The sequence below is a fragment of the Phalacrocorax aristotelis genome, chromosome 2, assembly GCF_949628215.1.
Source record: "Phalacrocorax aristotelis chromosome 2, bGulAri2.1, whole genome shotgun sequence".
NCBI lineage: Eukaryota > Metazoa > Chordata > Aves > Suliformes > Phalacrocoracidae > Phalacrocorax > Phalacrocorax aristotelis.
In genome coordinates, this window is record NC_134277.1 from 86,856,662 (window position 1) to 86,873,031 (window position 16,370).

Genomic DNA, 16,370 nt, shown 5'->3' on the forward strand with positions numbered 1-16,370 from the left:
TAACTCTCCCGCCTACTTCAGTAACTCTAGGTATGAGGGCTGCAGAAACGCATGCTTTTGGGAGCTGCTGGAAATGAGGCGATGTTGAAGGTCAGATTCTTTCGCTATGTTTTGAATGCTAAGGCTGCAACTGACACAAGTTTCAGCGCGGTGACAAGGGGTAACTCCTCAGGTCTCCCTGCCTGAAAAACAAAAGCAATAAAAGTGGGGTCTAGCTGCTGCGGGGTTCGCCAGAGGGGCATGCGGAGCTGGCTGCCCGCTGTGTGCCGGGCCGAGCCTCCGGGCAGGGCCCGGGCCCCTCGGCCGGCTGCGGCGGGGCGGTGCGTGCCGCCCTGGGGATGGCAGGGAAAGGGAAGTTGAAGAACCGACGGCGGGGTCGGCAGGGGGCGGCGGCGGGAGCCCCTCGCCACGGCAACGGCGCCGGCAGCTGGCGATGGAGGCAGCGGTGGGGCCGCGGCAGGGCCTGGCCGCCCCCGTTCCCGCTCGGCCCGGCCCTAGGGTGCAGCTCCCCGCCGGGTCGGGCCGCCCCCATGGGCCGGGAGAGCCCTGGGCCGCGCCGGGGAGCGGCGAAGAAACACAGGTGCGGCGGGGGCGGGTGGGGAGAGCGCCGCGGGGCGGAGGCGGCCCGGCTGGCTGCGGCGGGCGAACACCCCCCAACATCGAGCGAGGCAGGGAGCGCCCCGGGGCAGGGCCCCACGACGCCCCAGCGGCGGCCCGGCCCGTCGGTCTGACGGCGACGTGTGGGGAGGGAGGCCTATTCCGGCGAGGTGGTGGGAGTGAAATGAGCTTCTCGGCCGCCGGGGTCTACCTGGAAAACGAAGTTTTAGAGCAGCAGTTCTTTGCTAACGTCGTTTTCCCCACCCGTTTTTTATTTTTTTCTGAAAAAAAAAAAAAGTTTTTTTTGCGGGACTGTATTCTGAGGTTATTGTACGTATGCACCCATTTTGTGTGGCACAGCCGTTACTGGTTGTCCCCTCATTATTCCGAGATGCCTGGCAACAAAGCTGGTGAATGGTCTGGAGAGCAGGTCTTATGAGGAGCGGCTGAGGGAACTGGGGCTGTTCAGTCTGGAGAAGAGGAGGCCAAGGGGACCTTATTGCTCTCTACAACTACCTCACTACAACCTCCTTTCATGTGGGGGTTGGTTTCTTCTCCCAAGTCACTAGTGATAGGACAAGAGGAAATGGCCTCAAGCTGCATCAGGGGAGGTTTAGATTGGATATTAGGAAAAATGTCATTACTGAGATTGTTCGGGCATTGGAACAGGCTGCCCAGGGAGGTGGTGGAGTCACCATCCCTGGAGGTGTTCAGGAAACCTGTAGACGTGGCACTTCAGGGCATGGTTTAGGAGGGATGGTGGTGTTGGGCTGACGGTTGGACTTGATGATCCTACAGGTCTCTTCCAACCTTAATAATTCTATGACTTTATGAATCTGTATACGTTGATAAAAGAAGATAACTAGGGGCAATTTCCCCTGTTGCCTTTTCCGAGAAGGTATTTTTATCTGTGGTGAAATTCACAAACTTTTTGTTTATAAACAAAACACATCTTGTATTTTTAAGAGGACAGCTGGTTCTAGTGTTAATGACTTCTGACAAGACTTCAGGTGTGAAAAAACTTAAGGTTCTTTCAGTGACGGTGGCAGAGGAGGCCCTTGACACCTGCCATGAAAGGCGAGGAATAGTATGATGTGCACTGACAAATCCTGTTTCCCACTGTGCACTGGAAGTCTGTTGCGTTCAGCTTCTACTCTGATAATTATTTTCTTACTATTTGTGTTGTGTGGAAGCACAATTAGTTATACAATACTTCTTCAAGTGTTAACATTTAATGAAACTATTTTTTTGTAAACTATTCTTTTCCCCCCTTTGTTTTGGCTGAGTCCTCTATGTATCTAAAAGCAAGAAAGTTTGCAGTATGGTTTTTCACTATTAATGGAAGCTAATGTTTCCTGGAAGGAGCCTGTAGTTAATAGATCCCAGGGATGGTTGGATTCCATTAGCTTTTGATAACCTTAAAGCAATACAAATACACCTCACTCTTACCTTTTGTAGTAGTTTCCAGGACACATCCCAAAACCATTCAGACTGATATTTCTGTACAATTACAAATATACCAAGTTGTCGTGCCTGTCTCTTGTAAGAGTAAATTGTTTACCAGGAGGCCTGTTCCACCAAAACATAAAACTTTCAAGTCAAGAGAATCAGCCTAATGCCGTGGTAGTATCTAGAATACCCTAAACTTTCATAAAAAGACATTATTGGGTTTACAAGAGATTAATTAAGAAAATATAATTAATTGCTTGATATGTGGAGCTATGGATAAAAATGAAGCCGCTATCTCTTTACTAACTTTAATGCTATGATCAAAATTTAAATGAATCAGCTGAGGAGTTTGGGGGAGGTTCGGGCACAGTAGCCCACATGGGAAGAAAGATTCCTTTTCCGCTGCCTCTCCAGTGGATGTAAACAGTAATGAGAGATTTATAATGAATGCCTCTCTGGTATTGGCACTTTATCAGGAAAACAAAATTAGGATGCTATGAATTGCTCACTACCAGGTGTAAAGTAGCACAAGCAGGGATAATCATTTGATCTATCAGTGAAAGTAAGGGAAAATGTTTAAGACCATGACAGCTGTTTGGCAATAACTTTATTGAAAGAAATAAAATGCCCTCCTCTCCAATGAAGAATGCAACTTTAGCCTAATTCTGTATGCCATAATTTTGGTATTGCCCTGATAGGAAACGATCCTTAAACTTTATTAGTATTTCTGTTCTGAAACAAACGAAAGACACAGTGGGGCATTGGCTCTGCTTCTGTCAGAGGCAGATTGCTGTAAGTCACTGAATTGATGTACACGTGTTGCAGCAGTTATAACCCAGCCCGTCATTCCTAAGAAAAATCCTGCATTCAGCAATGTATGTCAAAATGAACGGGGGGCAGAAAGCTGCATAATTTGTGTCTCTCTGAGGAAGCATGCAAAGATGTAAGGAGAGATGGTTTAAGGTGTGGAAACTGGAAAGAAAAAGCAGACAAAAAGATGGAACGTCCTTTTTAATGTGTGATGAAGGGAGAGATATTTGATTACTTTTGTGCTTTTATTTTTTTTGAGCAATGATTGGATATCTTTGATCGGATTTAAAAGTATCTGCTTGCTAATTGGTGGCAGGTAAGTACACTTATCAAGTTAATGCTGGATACAGTTACCGAATATCAAAGCATGCAGCAAATTGCATGGGACAAGCTGTTACTGCACTATGAGATGGCTGAAGTAATCGTGACAATGGCTAATGATAGCTAACCTGCTGGAGGACAGGAAATGCTGTGTTTTGTTTCATCTCTAGCAGGATATTACAAAAAGCATGAGAACTGTGGGTAGATTTCCTTAATTTTCAAACAGGCATTTCTAATCTAAAGAAAACAAAGCCAAGTGTGTGTCTTGTTTGGAATACGGTGACAGTTGAGCAATACATCAATATGGATCATATTGGCTAAATATATTTGGGCAAAGCATGACATCAAATGTTTAGAAGGGGAAGAAGGGGTTTTCTTAGTCACAATCAGGTTGTGACTAGCTAAAAGAATGTCGGAGATCCCCACTGATTTCAGGTTTCAGTAACCAAGTAATATATCTGGAAATGCACAGTAGAGACAGAACACATTTCCAAAGAACTGTGACTGGCAATGAAGGAGTATGTCGTCATTACAATTAATAATCAAAAGATTTACAAGTAGGGAAGACCTCTAAATTAATCTAGATTAATCTAGGTTAATTCAGATCAGACAGTGTGTCATATTCCAAATGAATCAAGAATGATGACACTTCATGATAAATAACACTTGCATACCACAGAGGTAGAAGGAGGTTTAATAAGGCCGGCAGCTACAGGGCATCCTGCATCCTGTACTCTGACCACACAGAAGAGAGGCTGCTGGCCAAGGAAGCAGCAATTGTGTGGCTCTGGTTGCTCAGCAACAATTCCAGCTTTCTGACCCGTGTATTTGTCCGGGCGGTAGCAGAGGTGCTGTTTCCAGAAAGGTTTTGTTTCTCACCAAGGAGTGAGTTCCTCTCTGATGCAGTTGGAAGGTATGCCCCATAGTAATAGGCTGCCGGCACACACTCCTGAAGGCCCAGGATAACTTGTAACTTTGCATTATTGCCGCACTTGTGGAGTTGAATGGCTTTGGCATTCATTTATATAATACTGAAATTTGAAATCTGTTATTGATGTAATGCCAACTGTAAAGGGAAGCATCTGGTTCTTGGCAAAAATAGTTCTGTTTCCGAGCAGAGGTTTGAAATACCTGAAGGGTGTTGGAGTGAGGACGTAGGGTTGAACAGTGGGGCAGGGGACAGCACTGTGTGCGTTCCAGCTCTGTGCAGTCGGACTGCTGGTGCCAAAAGGCTGCAGCTGGACTAGCTTAAATGCACAGCAGAAATGGGCAAAATAGCATCAACAGTTTTGGGAAATAAAAGCATGGCTTGCACACTGTTGTCTCTGGGATACCCAGTGGATTGTAGGGTATTATGAGTAGTGGATTAAAAGTGAACAAAAAGGCTGAATGCAGAGAATAGCACTTGGTGTTGCTTACGTCTTCTAGGGTAAAGAAGGGCGGGCAGAGTTACAGAAGAGTTCTTGGGAGCTCTTTCAGGATAAAAAAACCCTCTTGATTTCCTGAATATTTTCAGTACAGATTTTCCCTCAAGTATTTACTCCATTTGTACTCAAATCAGTTGTCTGTTGGAGCTGCCTTTCTTGCTCGACTGAAGAAACAGAAGCAAGATGTCTTCTGTGAAGGTGTTGGAGGTGTTCAGGTCTCCTAGAAAAGCTGAAGACATTGCTCAAGTCTCACGATGAAAAATAATGTATCATTAGTTAGTATAAAGAATATTATATTTCAGGTTCCTGAAGCAATAAATCCTTTGTGGTGTTGAATGTTGAGTTGTCTTCCACTCTCTATACAGCAACAGTGTTTCTCTCAGGGTTCCCCTACTGTTTTCTTGTACCTTGCACCCACAAATCTGATGGACTTGTTTTGGCAGGTTGAGAAATGGTCTGAATTGCAATTTTTAGAGTAACTTAAATGACTTTTATTAGCAGAACACAGGAGAAGCTTGTATTTTATGACTGAAATATGTGACTTGAGCCTCTGCATGTTAGATAATCGTTCATTAAAAAAATATACTGAGGTTTTTTCATAGCACAGATGAACACAGCACAATTAAAGAACCATCAGATTTTTACTACAGAAAAAAGTGCTTTATTTAGCAGATAATAGTGGTGGAGTATGCAAGCTACAACTGTTCAGGGATTATGAGAGCATAACTTGGATGTGCTATCAGGTACCAAAGTTGGAGGCAGTAGGATATGTAGTTTCTATTTCATCACTACTTGATACCTAGAAATTTATATACAAAAACCATTTTAAACCTCCAGCATGGGGAAAATACACAAATTCTGCCTTCTATGAAGTTCATTTGGGACATTTTTAAGACAGGAAAGTGGAAAATGTGGAAGTCAGGATTGCTTGTATATAGTTCTGAAGATGGCTAGTTTGAAAAGGAAATAAAACTTGCCTTCTTCCTGCTCTGAATTGTTTTGTTTTCAAAGTTTTTGACCCCTTCAAGAAAAATGCTTATTATATGTGGTGATTTGTTTATTAATATAAATTAGGTCAAAGAGCACAGAACTCCTCTGTATTAAATCATTGCATTTACTCTTATTTCCTATAAATTTTTAGTGTTGTACAAAGGATGTGTAAGCGTGAAGCTCATATCCATGAGGATTTATTAGCAGGATTTGTAGCTGATGGCATAAATTTATTCTCGTGGTGAAAGATTTTTTTGGAGGGTGGAAATAAACAACAACAGAAGGGTGGGGAGGGAGAGAGTGGGCTCTTCCCAGTGTGGCCAGGCAGGGCAGAGGTGGGTCCCAGCTGAGCACCCTCTCAGGCTGGCCTGTCTCTGCCTCCCGTGCTGCATGTGGCAATGATAAAGATGAGGCTGATGATGGCTCTCTGCCCTGTTGTTCCTTGGGACCCGTTTGAACTCCCTATTGGTTGTTACTGCTGATTGGAGTATGTTAATCGAATGCATTTGTTGTGCACAGAGATTTAACAACCAATGTGCATATATTATCCAGTAATGTTTGTCAAGCATCTCCATGACTGTTTTATACTTTGTTACATGTTATGTTTGGTTTTCTCTAATGTAAACTAAAATCTTCAAAGACAAAAGGCAAAGAAAGGAGTAAGTGAGGAAGGGTGATCCTTATGCCAGTGGGAGCAGATTCCCATGAGAATCGCCTTAACAGCACTGTTGGGGTCTGCAGGTGCAAGGTCCATGGCAGTAACAGCACAAGAGCAGCAAAGGAAAAAAAACCTGCTAGAGAGGCTCTGGAAAACAGCCTCTTGGCAGTTTGGGTGCAAGGTTACAAAGCTTCAAGCAGTAGGCCTTTAGCATTAGTGAGGTGAAAGCACCTCTGGGCATCATGCAGCAAGATGTTTTTAGATATTTTTTTTAAAATTTATGAGCTGAAGTTTAAATCTACTGGAATACATTAAGGGATTGTTACAGCCTCAAGAACAAGCTGAGCTTTGCTTTATATGTGGTGGGGTTATTGTATCTCCCTCCTAGATTATACTGACTAGCCTCTGGACAATTATTTAACTCTGGTGGAGGGGGAATTCCTGCTAAAAGCTGAGAAGGCAGGGTTTTGAAGTGTTGGTTTAGCTGCATGCAGACAGTGCAGTAACTTCAGGGAAAAGCTTTTGGAATCTTATTTTGTTTTCTAAGGACTGTTACAAAAGCATTCAATTAAGAGAGTCTTTTTCAAGTTTGAGGAAAAAGTGAATAATGGGGGTTGGACATTAACTTCTTCCTGCCCTGGCCCCAAATTGCTGCGTAGCAGTCATAGGATCATGCTTAGAAAAAGGCACTGGAAGTGCTAAATAAAAGAGGAATCTTGATACAATGGTATGTTAGGGAACAGCACTGCAAAGGTGCAGTAAAAGTAGTAATCTAAAACATAGGTTAATCAATAAATAAATAGACCTCCACAGGCTAGAGCAAGAAGTGCCTTGTTAGGTGACTGGTTTCGGGAAGAACCAAAGACAAATTTTACCAAGCGGGGGGGAATTAGTTACACTGCAGAAAAGTACAAATCTATGGCCTGTGATGATTACCTTTTTATTTCTCCATCGCAAGAGAAAAGGTATGAAAGGAAAGACTATTTTGTCTGGTCGGTAAGCATTGTTTTTCATGCCATAGCTGCTACTACTAAAACTTGCCAAGAGGGTTTTTTTTGTAATTAGTCAAAGAACTGGGTAGCTTACATTAAATGTACTTGGTTTATGCTGTTCTGATGAATTGAATTTTTATCAAACTTAAATCATATGGAAATGAGTACGTAAAAGTGGCATTAAATGAAATCTTATTTAGTGATAAATAACTCTGAATGTATAGATTGAAAAATGAGTAAGGCTTTCTTAAAGTCTACTTGGAAGTAAACATTGATTGAGAAGGTCATAATGTTAAGTAAAAAAATAAATCCCCTCCCCGACTTTCTACATTTTGAAATGTGTGTGTTGAAGGAGTTAATTTCCTTTAATTGTACATGTATTAGTAAATTGTGGGGAGGGAGAGAAAACAAGGAAGACATCTTACTTGTGCTGTTTTCAGACTGAAGACTTCTTATATGAGCTAGTAATAGAGCTGAACAAATATCTTTGAGTTACTGTGGAAGAAGTATCATGAAACTTCTATTTTTAGCTAATGCATGTAGCTCTTTTCAATGGTGGACTGGTAGGCCCATCTCAGACTAAGATTAGTAGGAATGAGCCATAGGGCAGCTGTAGGTTTAAATAACTTCCAAGTGACTATAAAGAAAACACCAAGCTGTAATGGTATAGAGATGTTGTGCACAGGTTATTTGCATCCTGATTGCTATATTGTACAACCGTAAGGTTTACGGTTGGACTCGATGATCTTAAAGGTCTTTTCCAACCTAAATGATTTTGTAACTTGCCCAGTATGAGTACAGCAAGTCTTAGCTGCATAGTTAACATCTGTATCTGCAGCATAAGATGTTATTTTCTTGTGACCCATAGGTCAGATGAGTTACTCTTGTGAGCTCAGTGCAGCTGTGTGGAGTTTTGAAAAGCTTTAGAGCAATTTAGTTCAGCTGTGTCTGAACTACTGTAATAGCTGTTGATTGCAGTACAAAAGTGCTACTAAACGTGTGTAGTGAAAAAGCCTGAATTCAGCACAAGTAATCAAAAACTTCAAAATGTTAATATTACTTATTAAAGGGACATAAAAATTCCATCACTGGAACTATTTTACTTGCTTCTGTGTGGATCCAGCTATGCTTCTGGTCCTGGCAACTAAGCTTAAGATAGACTTGGGCCATGGAGCAACTTGCAGGACCTCAGTCAGATGGTCTTGTCTGATTGCCATTGATAGCCAGACAAAACTGAGTTTTTAATTGACAAATGTTTTTGTTGTTTACCGCATGGTAAACACATTCTTCAAATGGACATTTTGTTATTAATACTAAGCTACACAGAAACATTCCAGGTTAGTACAATCAAGCTTTTATTTATTGATTTACTTAGTCTTACATGGTTTGTGTATTAGCAAAAAATCAGGTGTGAATCTTTAAAGCTTATGCTGCTGAATGGCCGTTCAGGTAAAGGAAGGGAAGAGCAGTAGAACAGAAAATAAGAACCACTACACCACTGTCTTCACTTAAAAGGGTAACAAGGCAGCCAGTAGAAAGCAGTTAATACCTGTGAAAGTATTTACTACCTCAAAAGGAGATAAATGACACAAAGTCAGTTTTCCCAGCTTGCCATTCTGATCTGGCAAATTTATGTTAATTATGTCTTGATAGGCTGCATCAGTAGAGGAAGCTATCAGCCTCCCCAATTTGAAGGCAGTAATCTGGAAGTTAAGTCTCTTTATTATGGGTATATTGCCAATCTGTACAAATACATTTTTCTGATCTTTATAGTCATAACTTCAGCAAAAGTTGCATTTTTCACAAATTTGTATTTCCTTATCTAATTTGCCTAAAATGGAAATGTTGTAATTTTTGAAAATTGTCTCTTGGAATCATCTATATTTGTTAGATTTGGTGTCGTCTTGGTGTCTGGCTTAATGAAAGACAGGAGTTTCAACTAGTGGTCCAATGGTAAGTCTTGAAGATCATTCTCAGATGATGGCTCATTGTATAATTCAGCATGCTTAAAAGCTACAAAAGGTGGCTAATGTTGTTTAGACTGTAAACTGTTTAAAAAGTTTTGGAGCAGAGACATGACCTAAAACAAAGCTATACGAGTTCTTCAGCTATTGGCTGTACAGATGACAGACTATTTCTCTGGACAGCTCTGATAGCCCTTGAAAACAGAAAAGCAAAAGCAATGTTTCTATAAGGCATGATTGTTCAGGTTGGTGTGGCCTGTTTACAGTCTGTTCGAGAGCCGTAACTTCCAAACATGAAGCAGATGGCGTAGTTTTGACTAATTTCTCTACTCTTATGTAGAGATATATGGCCATAGGAAGCTCATTTGTTTCATTGTAAAGGAAGTGGTAATAATACTAAAGCAAAGCAAGGGTTTATATGTAACTGAAGAACAGCTTAATCCTTATGATAGCTCTGAGTAAGCTTTGGGTTAATACTCAGACCTGGGAAGTATTCCCTTTTGACAGTATGGAAAGAAAAAAGACATTTAGCCTACCCTGCTGACTGCTGTGACAAGGATTCTAAGTTGCACTGTGCATTTGCCTAAGAAAAGCAACACACCACTGAAATCTCTTAAGAACTTGTCCTTGAACTTTTGAGGTAAAATTAACCTCAAAATTAACCAGTTAATGAAAAAATATGGAGTTGGATGAGTGTGAATCTTTAGAGTTTAGAGTTCACTTTTTAAAATGCATGACTTATTAATAAATCAGAACTGCTTTAGTATTAAAATGCTGAATTCAAAAATATGCTGCCAAGTTAATGAATAAGAGCACCCTACCTTATCTTCCTGGTGGGGCCTGCAGGGAAGAAAAATGACTTTATTTCTAAGGTTAAATGAGCAAAAAGTTATTACTCCATGAACTGTTATTACAGTGATGCTTTGTTTGCCATGTAACAGCTTGAAAAGAGAATATTTTAATTGTTTAATGCTAGACAACAGCTACTGAATAGCATCATCTGCATTTTCATTGCAGATGGTATCACAGTGTTGTCTCTGTATAGGAATCTGTGAGATACTTTGCTGTAGGAATGGCTGGTGTGTGTATGTGCATATATGTATCAAATGTTGTCTGTTAGAGATTTTTCGAACTATAAACGAAGACTTGCGGAATCCCCTTTTTTGACATAGACTGCCAAGAACCTTTGTGGAGACAGAGAAAAATGGGGGCAAACTAGTGGGTGCCATATGAAAGAAAAAGTAGGTGCCACTGCATTTGTGTTTGAAATGTAATCTATGGTAGTTTGAAAAGTCCTCAAGACTGAATTGTTAATTGGTAAACATTGCTTCCAAGGGAAGTAGTCCCCAAGAACTCTTCTGAAAATAGAAATCCAAGTCTTGGATCCTCTTCCATAAGAAACCTTGGATTTGGCTGCCTGTTTTACGCTGGACTCCTGTATTTCTGCTTCAGAAGTGTGGGAATGAGGACCTCGGAAGTTTTTCCTCTGAGGAAATGGTATGAGGAAGAAAAGGGATGGAAACACATTCTCATGAAATGCTAGCCAGCTAGCGAATCTTTACGTGATAAACTGAGCTGACTATGCAAATGTGAAGAATAGGTGCAAAATTTGGGGTGGGTTTCAGGTCTCTGTTGAACATATGCTTAATGGCTACTCACAAAGAAGAGAAATCTAGGCAAGCTAGGGAGGCTGTAGAGCTTCAGGATGAAGTTTTTCATTGAGACCGATCCTCTCTCATGCTTTATTGAAAACGGAGAGGATGGTCTGCATCTTGCACTTGACTTGTCCCAGGCCTAGTAGTTGTGTGATGAAAGTGTAAACATGTTCAGTGAACCAGATAAGAAGAGAAAGAAAAATCTTGCCTTTTTTACTAGTTATTAAATAAAACATTGAGCAGTTGTCTGCCTTAATTCTTAATGGACAGTTTGGAGCCTGGTTTTCAGTTCACACGATGTCATGTATCTCTGCATGATGCGCTTGTATCCAGGATGATCACTAATTTCTATGTTAGCTAGCTGTTTACAGAGGTAGAAGTAGACTTCATGGTAATGATCAGCTCAGAGACCATCATTTTATATGTGAAATCAGGATTAGGTTCTTTTTGTCTACACTGAATAGTTGCTCTGCCTTGGAAGGTTCTGTAATTCTTTGCAGTCATCCTTATTACCTTGAATAACTTAGTTTTGTCTGCAGATGTTGTCACTCTTACAGCTTTTCCCTTTTCCACCTGGCTGCGTGCAGGTTCCTGGAGAGCTCCACTGTTGACCAGTTGCTGTAAGAGCTATTTTATTCCTATCTTCTCCTTTCCAACATTTAACCAAGGTCTTTATCTCTGAAGGGTCATTTCCCTTATGCTTGTCCTAAAAGCATTTGACAATGGATGTTTTTGAAAGCTTTTTGCAAATCCAGGTCATTTAGATAAATTTTCTTTACACTGATGCTTATTAACACCTTTGGTGAACCTCAGCAGTTCCTGATGAGTGTTTCTCCCTTTCACAAAAACCTTATTGACTTTTCCTTGGGAAAATAAATTATTTGAGCTGCCCCTTAATTCTGTTCGTTATAATGCCTGCTATTTTACCTAGTCAGGCTTCCTCATCAGTTGCTTCTTGTTCAGCTAGCCCTGAAAGTGTGCATTTCATAGGCCAGTGACCGGTCCTCTGATACTGATGCAGGGTACATGTCATGTTAAATGGTTTTGCTCTTTTGTCTTTGAGTTCCTTTAGAATTTTTGGGTGACTACCCATCTGGTGCATTACTTACCATTGATTTGAAAAAAAAAATAAAATTTGTCAGTTTATAAATTGGTCTTCTGAGCCTTAATGTGTTGCTATTTAAATAGGAGGTTCCTACAAAGGAAACATTGAACTGTTCTGCAGCAAAAATGTCTACATATTTAGTAATCTTCTATCGTATTCTTACAATATTATTATTTAAGACATTCTGAGAAGTTTCCTGCTTCTGTGACGCACTGTGAAAGGGACCTCGTTATCAGTACTCTGTCTCTTACTAGCTGTTATTCAGAATGCTTCACCTTGCCTTACTGCATCTTTTTCTAAGCTGTTGGGGTTTAATTGTTTTCCATATCAGTGTTACTCCAGCTCTTTAGAGGATGCCTTCTTGCTTTTACTCTGCTGTTTAGCTATGCTGGCTGTCTTGTTTTTTCTCAAGTCTTTCCTGGTAGAAGCTCCCTACCAGTCTATGCAGTTCCTCTGCATTTCCAGTATGGTGTTCTTAAATAGTTTGCATGTTGTCTGCAAGGATTCTGTTCTTTTTGGCTGCTTCTTTTTACTTTCTTATTTTTAGTGGTTTCTCATTTGGAAGTAGCATTTCACTGCACTTTTTTTTTTTAAACTTTTGTTAGTGCTGTGAGGTTTTTGAATTCTGTATTTCATGCTCTCTGACACTAGAGTTCTGAACCTGATGTTGTACCCTTTTAGGGACTGAGGTAGGAGTCACTTGCCCTCTTGTATGTGTGGGTTTTTTATGATAAACTTTCTATGACTATTAATGCCTAAAAAATTTAGCATTAACATCACAATCTGAGGTGGTATTTCCCTAGCATACATGGAGACAGCAGAATTGCTTGTTGATACTGTTCCCTGCCACGGGGGGGACCCTCTTGTCACTGTCAGCATGTCACAGTCCATCCTAATCAGGCAGTCAGTAATATGTGCTGTGTTTATTTTGTTTATGACTGAAACTTCATTCCGCTGGGCTTTGGTTGGCTTGCTAAGTTGTGTGAACACTGAGCTGTTTTACAGTGGTGTAGGCTTTTCCATGTTTCCTGTATAGTAAATACCTTGATGTATGGCACAATGTACCAATGCTACTTTCCTTATGCTGAGTTTCTAGTGTTATAGCAGTGTCTCTGTTCAAGATAACATGCCAGTTCCCCCAACTTTGTTTCTAGGACTTCTCCTGCTGAGGTGGAAGCAATATGGACTTGTTTTTGTTTTCTATTTTGTTCCACCCTATTCAAAGGGTCAGTATCTGTTCCAGCCTTTTGTTATGGCTTGCATTGTGGCAGGTGGTAGCCTCTGCCTAGCATGTTAGTGTTCCCTGTACTTTGTACAAGTGGATATGTATTTTGAGACCACATGATCTTTAGGGCCTGAAAGCTTTTCCTCAGGCTAGGGTTAAAAACATCCCTCTGATCTTTTTTAAGAGTAAAAGCCACAAAGTATACCTAACTTGTTTCTTCCAAAACCATTCCTGTCATTTCAGGAGTGTCCCCAGCTTCCATCCTTTCTGTTTTGGTAAACAGAAGGCTAATTATGTATCTGTCTGCTTAATATGTTCAGTGTTCTATCTTTAGATTTTGTTTTCTTAGCAGTGGATCAAATAGGCAAGCAGAGCCTAGAGAACAAATGTCTCACCTAAAGCAGAACAGGGAATTACTCTAGGACTTCCTACATGGTAGGTTAATTCTTTAAGCAGTACTGTCTTTTGCCATAAAAGGCTTGTTGGGTCACAAGATGACATGGTTATAGGTTAAAATCTTAGTTGTATCTGTTACCTCATCAAACAAGTTAGATGAAGAAAAGTTGTATTTTTTAGCTGTGATGGTCTTTGTTGTCTTACTTCAGCTCAAACAAGTAATTAGATGGCTGACAAATTGTACGCTCATTAGGTGTTTAAGACAAAAAGCATTTTTTTGAATGACAAGCAACCCAAATGCCTACTAGTGTAGGAAATCACTAAATATGTTGAAGTTTTAGTTTTGCTCAGCAAAGCAGTTAAAAATCCTTGCCTTAATTAAAGGTAGTAAGGCCTCAATGTTGTTTGACTTTGGAAGCAGCTCAAGGTAAGTAGTCTGCTCTTAGCTTTGGTTGTTATTGTTGCAGCTGTATGAGAGAGAATGCAGCAGAGTAGAATATCCCTTAAGTTCCTTCACTTCTGTTGAGTATAGATTTTCATCTGTGATTTGTAAGTGGTCATCACCATGAAGGACAATTTCAATTGCCAAATTTTAGAGAGACTGTATTTTGTGGTCTTGTGAAAAACAGCATAAAAGTAATGTACACTTTCAGCTTTTAACCACTAGATGGTAGCTAACTACTATCTGTCATTAACTGCAGTAAAAGCAATGTTGCTGCCGAAGCTGTGCAGTATAACACTATTAAAAAAAACTTTTTACATTGTGAAATGAACTTTCACAATTCCTAAACTAATATGATAACTTAATATTTTCATCTAAAGGGTTTTTCTCTAATGCAGTTGATTGTGCGCTTCATGGTTTTACTGACCTGCATAGTGGTGATTTACCCCAAATCAGACTATATGTTATGTAGTGTGCTGAACATAGTCAAGGCTATCCAGAGACACATGACAGTCTAAAATGGCTGCAGACTGAAAGGTTGCTTCTTAGCCTTCTGAGTTGTTGGTTGTATTAGTGGTGTGCTAAATTGGCTATGCTGGAAGTCTGGCTTTTGACATGAGGACAATAGTGCCCTGACAATGGCAGTTAAGTACTGTCTCAACCACTTCATTATTTTCAGTTTTCCTTTTTAACACATAATGAGGTAGAAGATAACGGGAAGTTGCTTCCCATAAATGTCAAAAATCTTTCCAGGACTCCAACCAAGACCAGCATATTATCTAGTACTGTAAATGCAGTCTACTTAAAAGGTCCTAAGTGAGAGCTGACTTAGAAGACCTTTTTGCAGCTGTAATATATCCTATGTAAGTTAATGAGTTGTGATTTGGTATTAACACATATATGGGTCAAATCTGTGGGTTAGATTATTCCCTGTCGTGATAGCCGGTCATTTTAATTTTGCCAGCCTTTTAAATAATGTAAAAATGCCATGTTCCAAGTTATTTAAATGGCTGAGATTTCTGGAGTGTGTTGAAGACTCTTTCTTTTTGCGGATGATAAATGAGCTCACAGAGATGCTCTGCTGGGCTTGACACTCAAACAAGGGCTAGCTGAAGATGTGGAGGTCAAGGGAAGACTTGACTGCAGTGATCATGAAGTTGTGGAGCTTAAAACCCTGAGAGAAGGGAGCAAGACAGTCAGTAGGTTCACAACCTTAGCTTTCAGGACAGCAGATTTTTGATGTCTTTGGGGATCTGGTTGGCAGGATCCCATGAACGACTGCCCTAGGGGAAACAGGACCAACCAAAAGTGGTTGATCTGCAACAGCATCATCACTGGAATGCAAGGACAGGTCATTCAATGTGTAGAAGGAAGAGCAGGCCTTGCAGAAGGTCTGCATGGGTGAACACACAGACCCTGTCTGAGCACAAACATGCACACAGCTTCCATATAAGGTAGAATCAGGGATGGGCTACTACAGAGACAATGCCTGCGACAGAGTTGGGAAAGCAACAGCTCAGCTGGAGTGCAAGCTTGTGAAGAGGGTGAAGGGAAGTGAGAATGGCTTTTCTGAGTACATTGGCAGCAAAAGAAAACGTAGGCCCACTGTACTGTGTACTGTGTAATGTACTGTACTCAAGGTGAGGCCGCACTAGTGTGGAGTAGGGTTGGACAATCATCTCCCTCAACTGGCTGCAATGCAGTGCTTGATGCACCCCAGGACATGGTTGGCCCTCTTGGCTGACAGGGCACGCTGTTGGCTCACGTTCAAAGATCCAGAGAGCTACAGACCAGTCAGTTGCACCTCAGTTCCTGGTAAGCTTGTAAGACAAAGTGTTCTGGAGGCAATTTATGGCACGTGAAAGACCAAGAAGATGATTGTGGACAGCCACCATATATTTACAGGTGTCAAATCCTGCATAACCAACCTGATTGCCTTCTGTGATGATATGGCTGGCTATGGTCAAGGGTAAAGCAGTGGTGGTGGTCTTTATCTTGGCTTTAGCAAAGTGTTCCATAATATCCTTAGAGTCCAACTGGTGATATATGGACTGAATAATTGTCTGATGATTTGGGTGCAAAATTGGCTGGATAAGCAGACTCCAAGTGGTACCAAGTCCAGCTGGTGACCAGTTGCTAGTGGTGTCCCTCAGGAATTGATACCGAGGCTAATACTCTTTAGTGGCTTTACAAATGACCTGAATGATGGAGAGAGTGCTCTTTCTGTAAGTCTGATGATAACAAACCGGAGGGAGAAGGTTTTATGTGGAGAGCAAGGCTGCTGTTCTGACAGACCAGGATAAGCTTGAGAAATGGGCTGACAGGAACATAAAAGAAAG

General features: G+C 41.0%; 1 protein-coding gene across 1 annotated transcript in view; it reads left to right on the top strand.

Annotated features, from left to right (window-relative positions):
- Nucleotides 1-363: 363 nt before the first annotated feature.
- Nucleotides 364-16,370, top strand: part of DNAH5 (dynein axonemal heavy chain 5) — a 173,604-nt gene continuing 157,597 nt past the window's right edge. Inside the window, exon 1 of the mRNA XM_075084263.1 lies at nt 364-580. Within this exon, the coding sequence (XP_074940364.1) occupies nt 434-580 (147 nt within the window). The 5' untranslated portion in view covers nt 364-433. The remainder of the gene's footprint in view (nt 581-16,370) is intronic.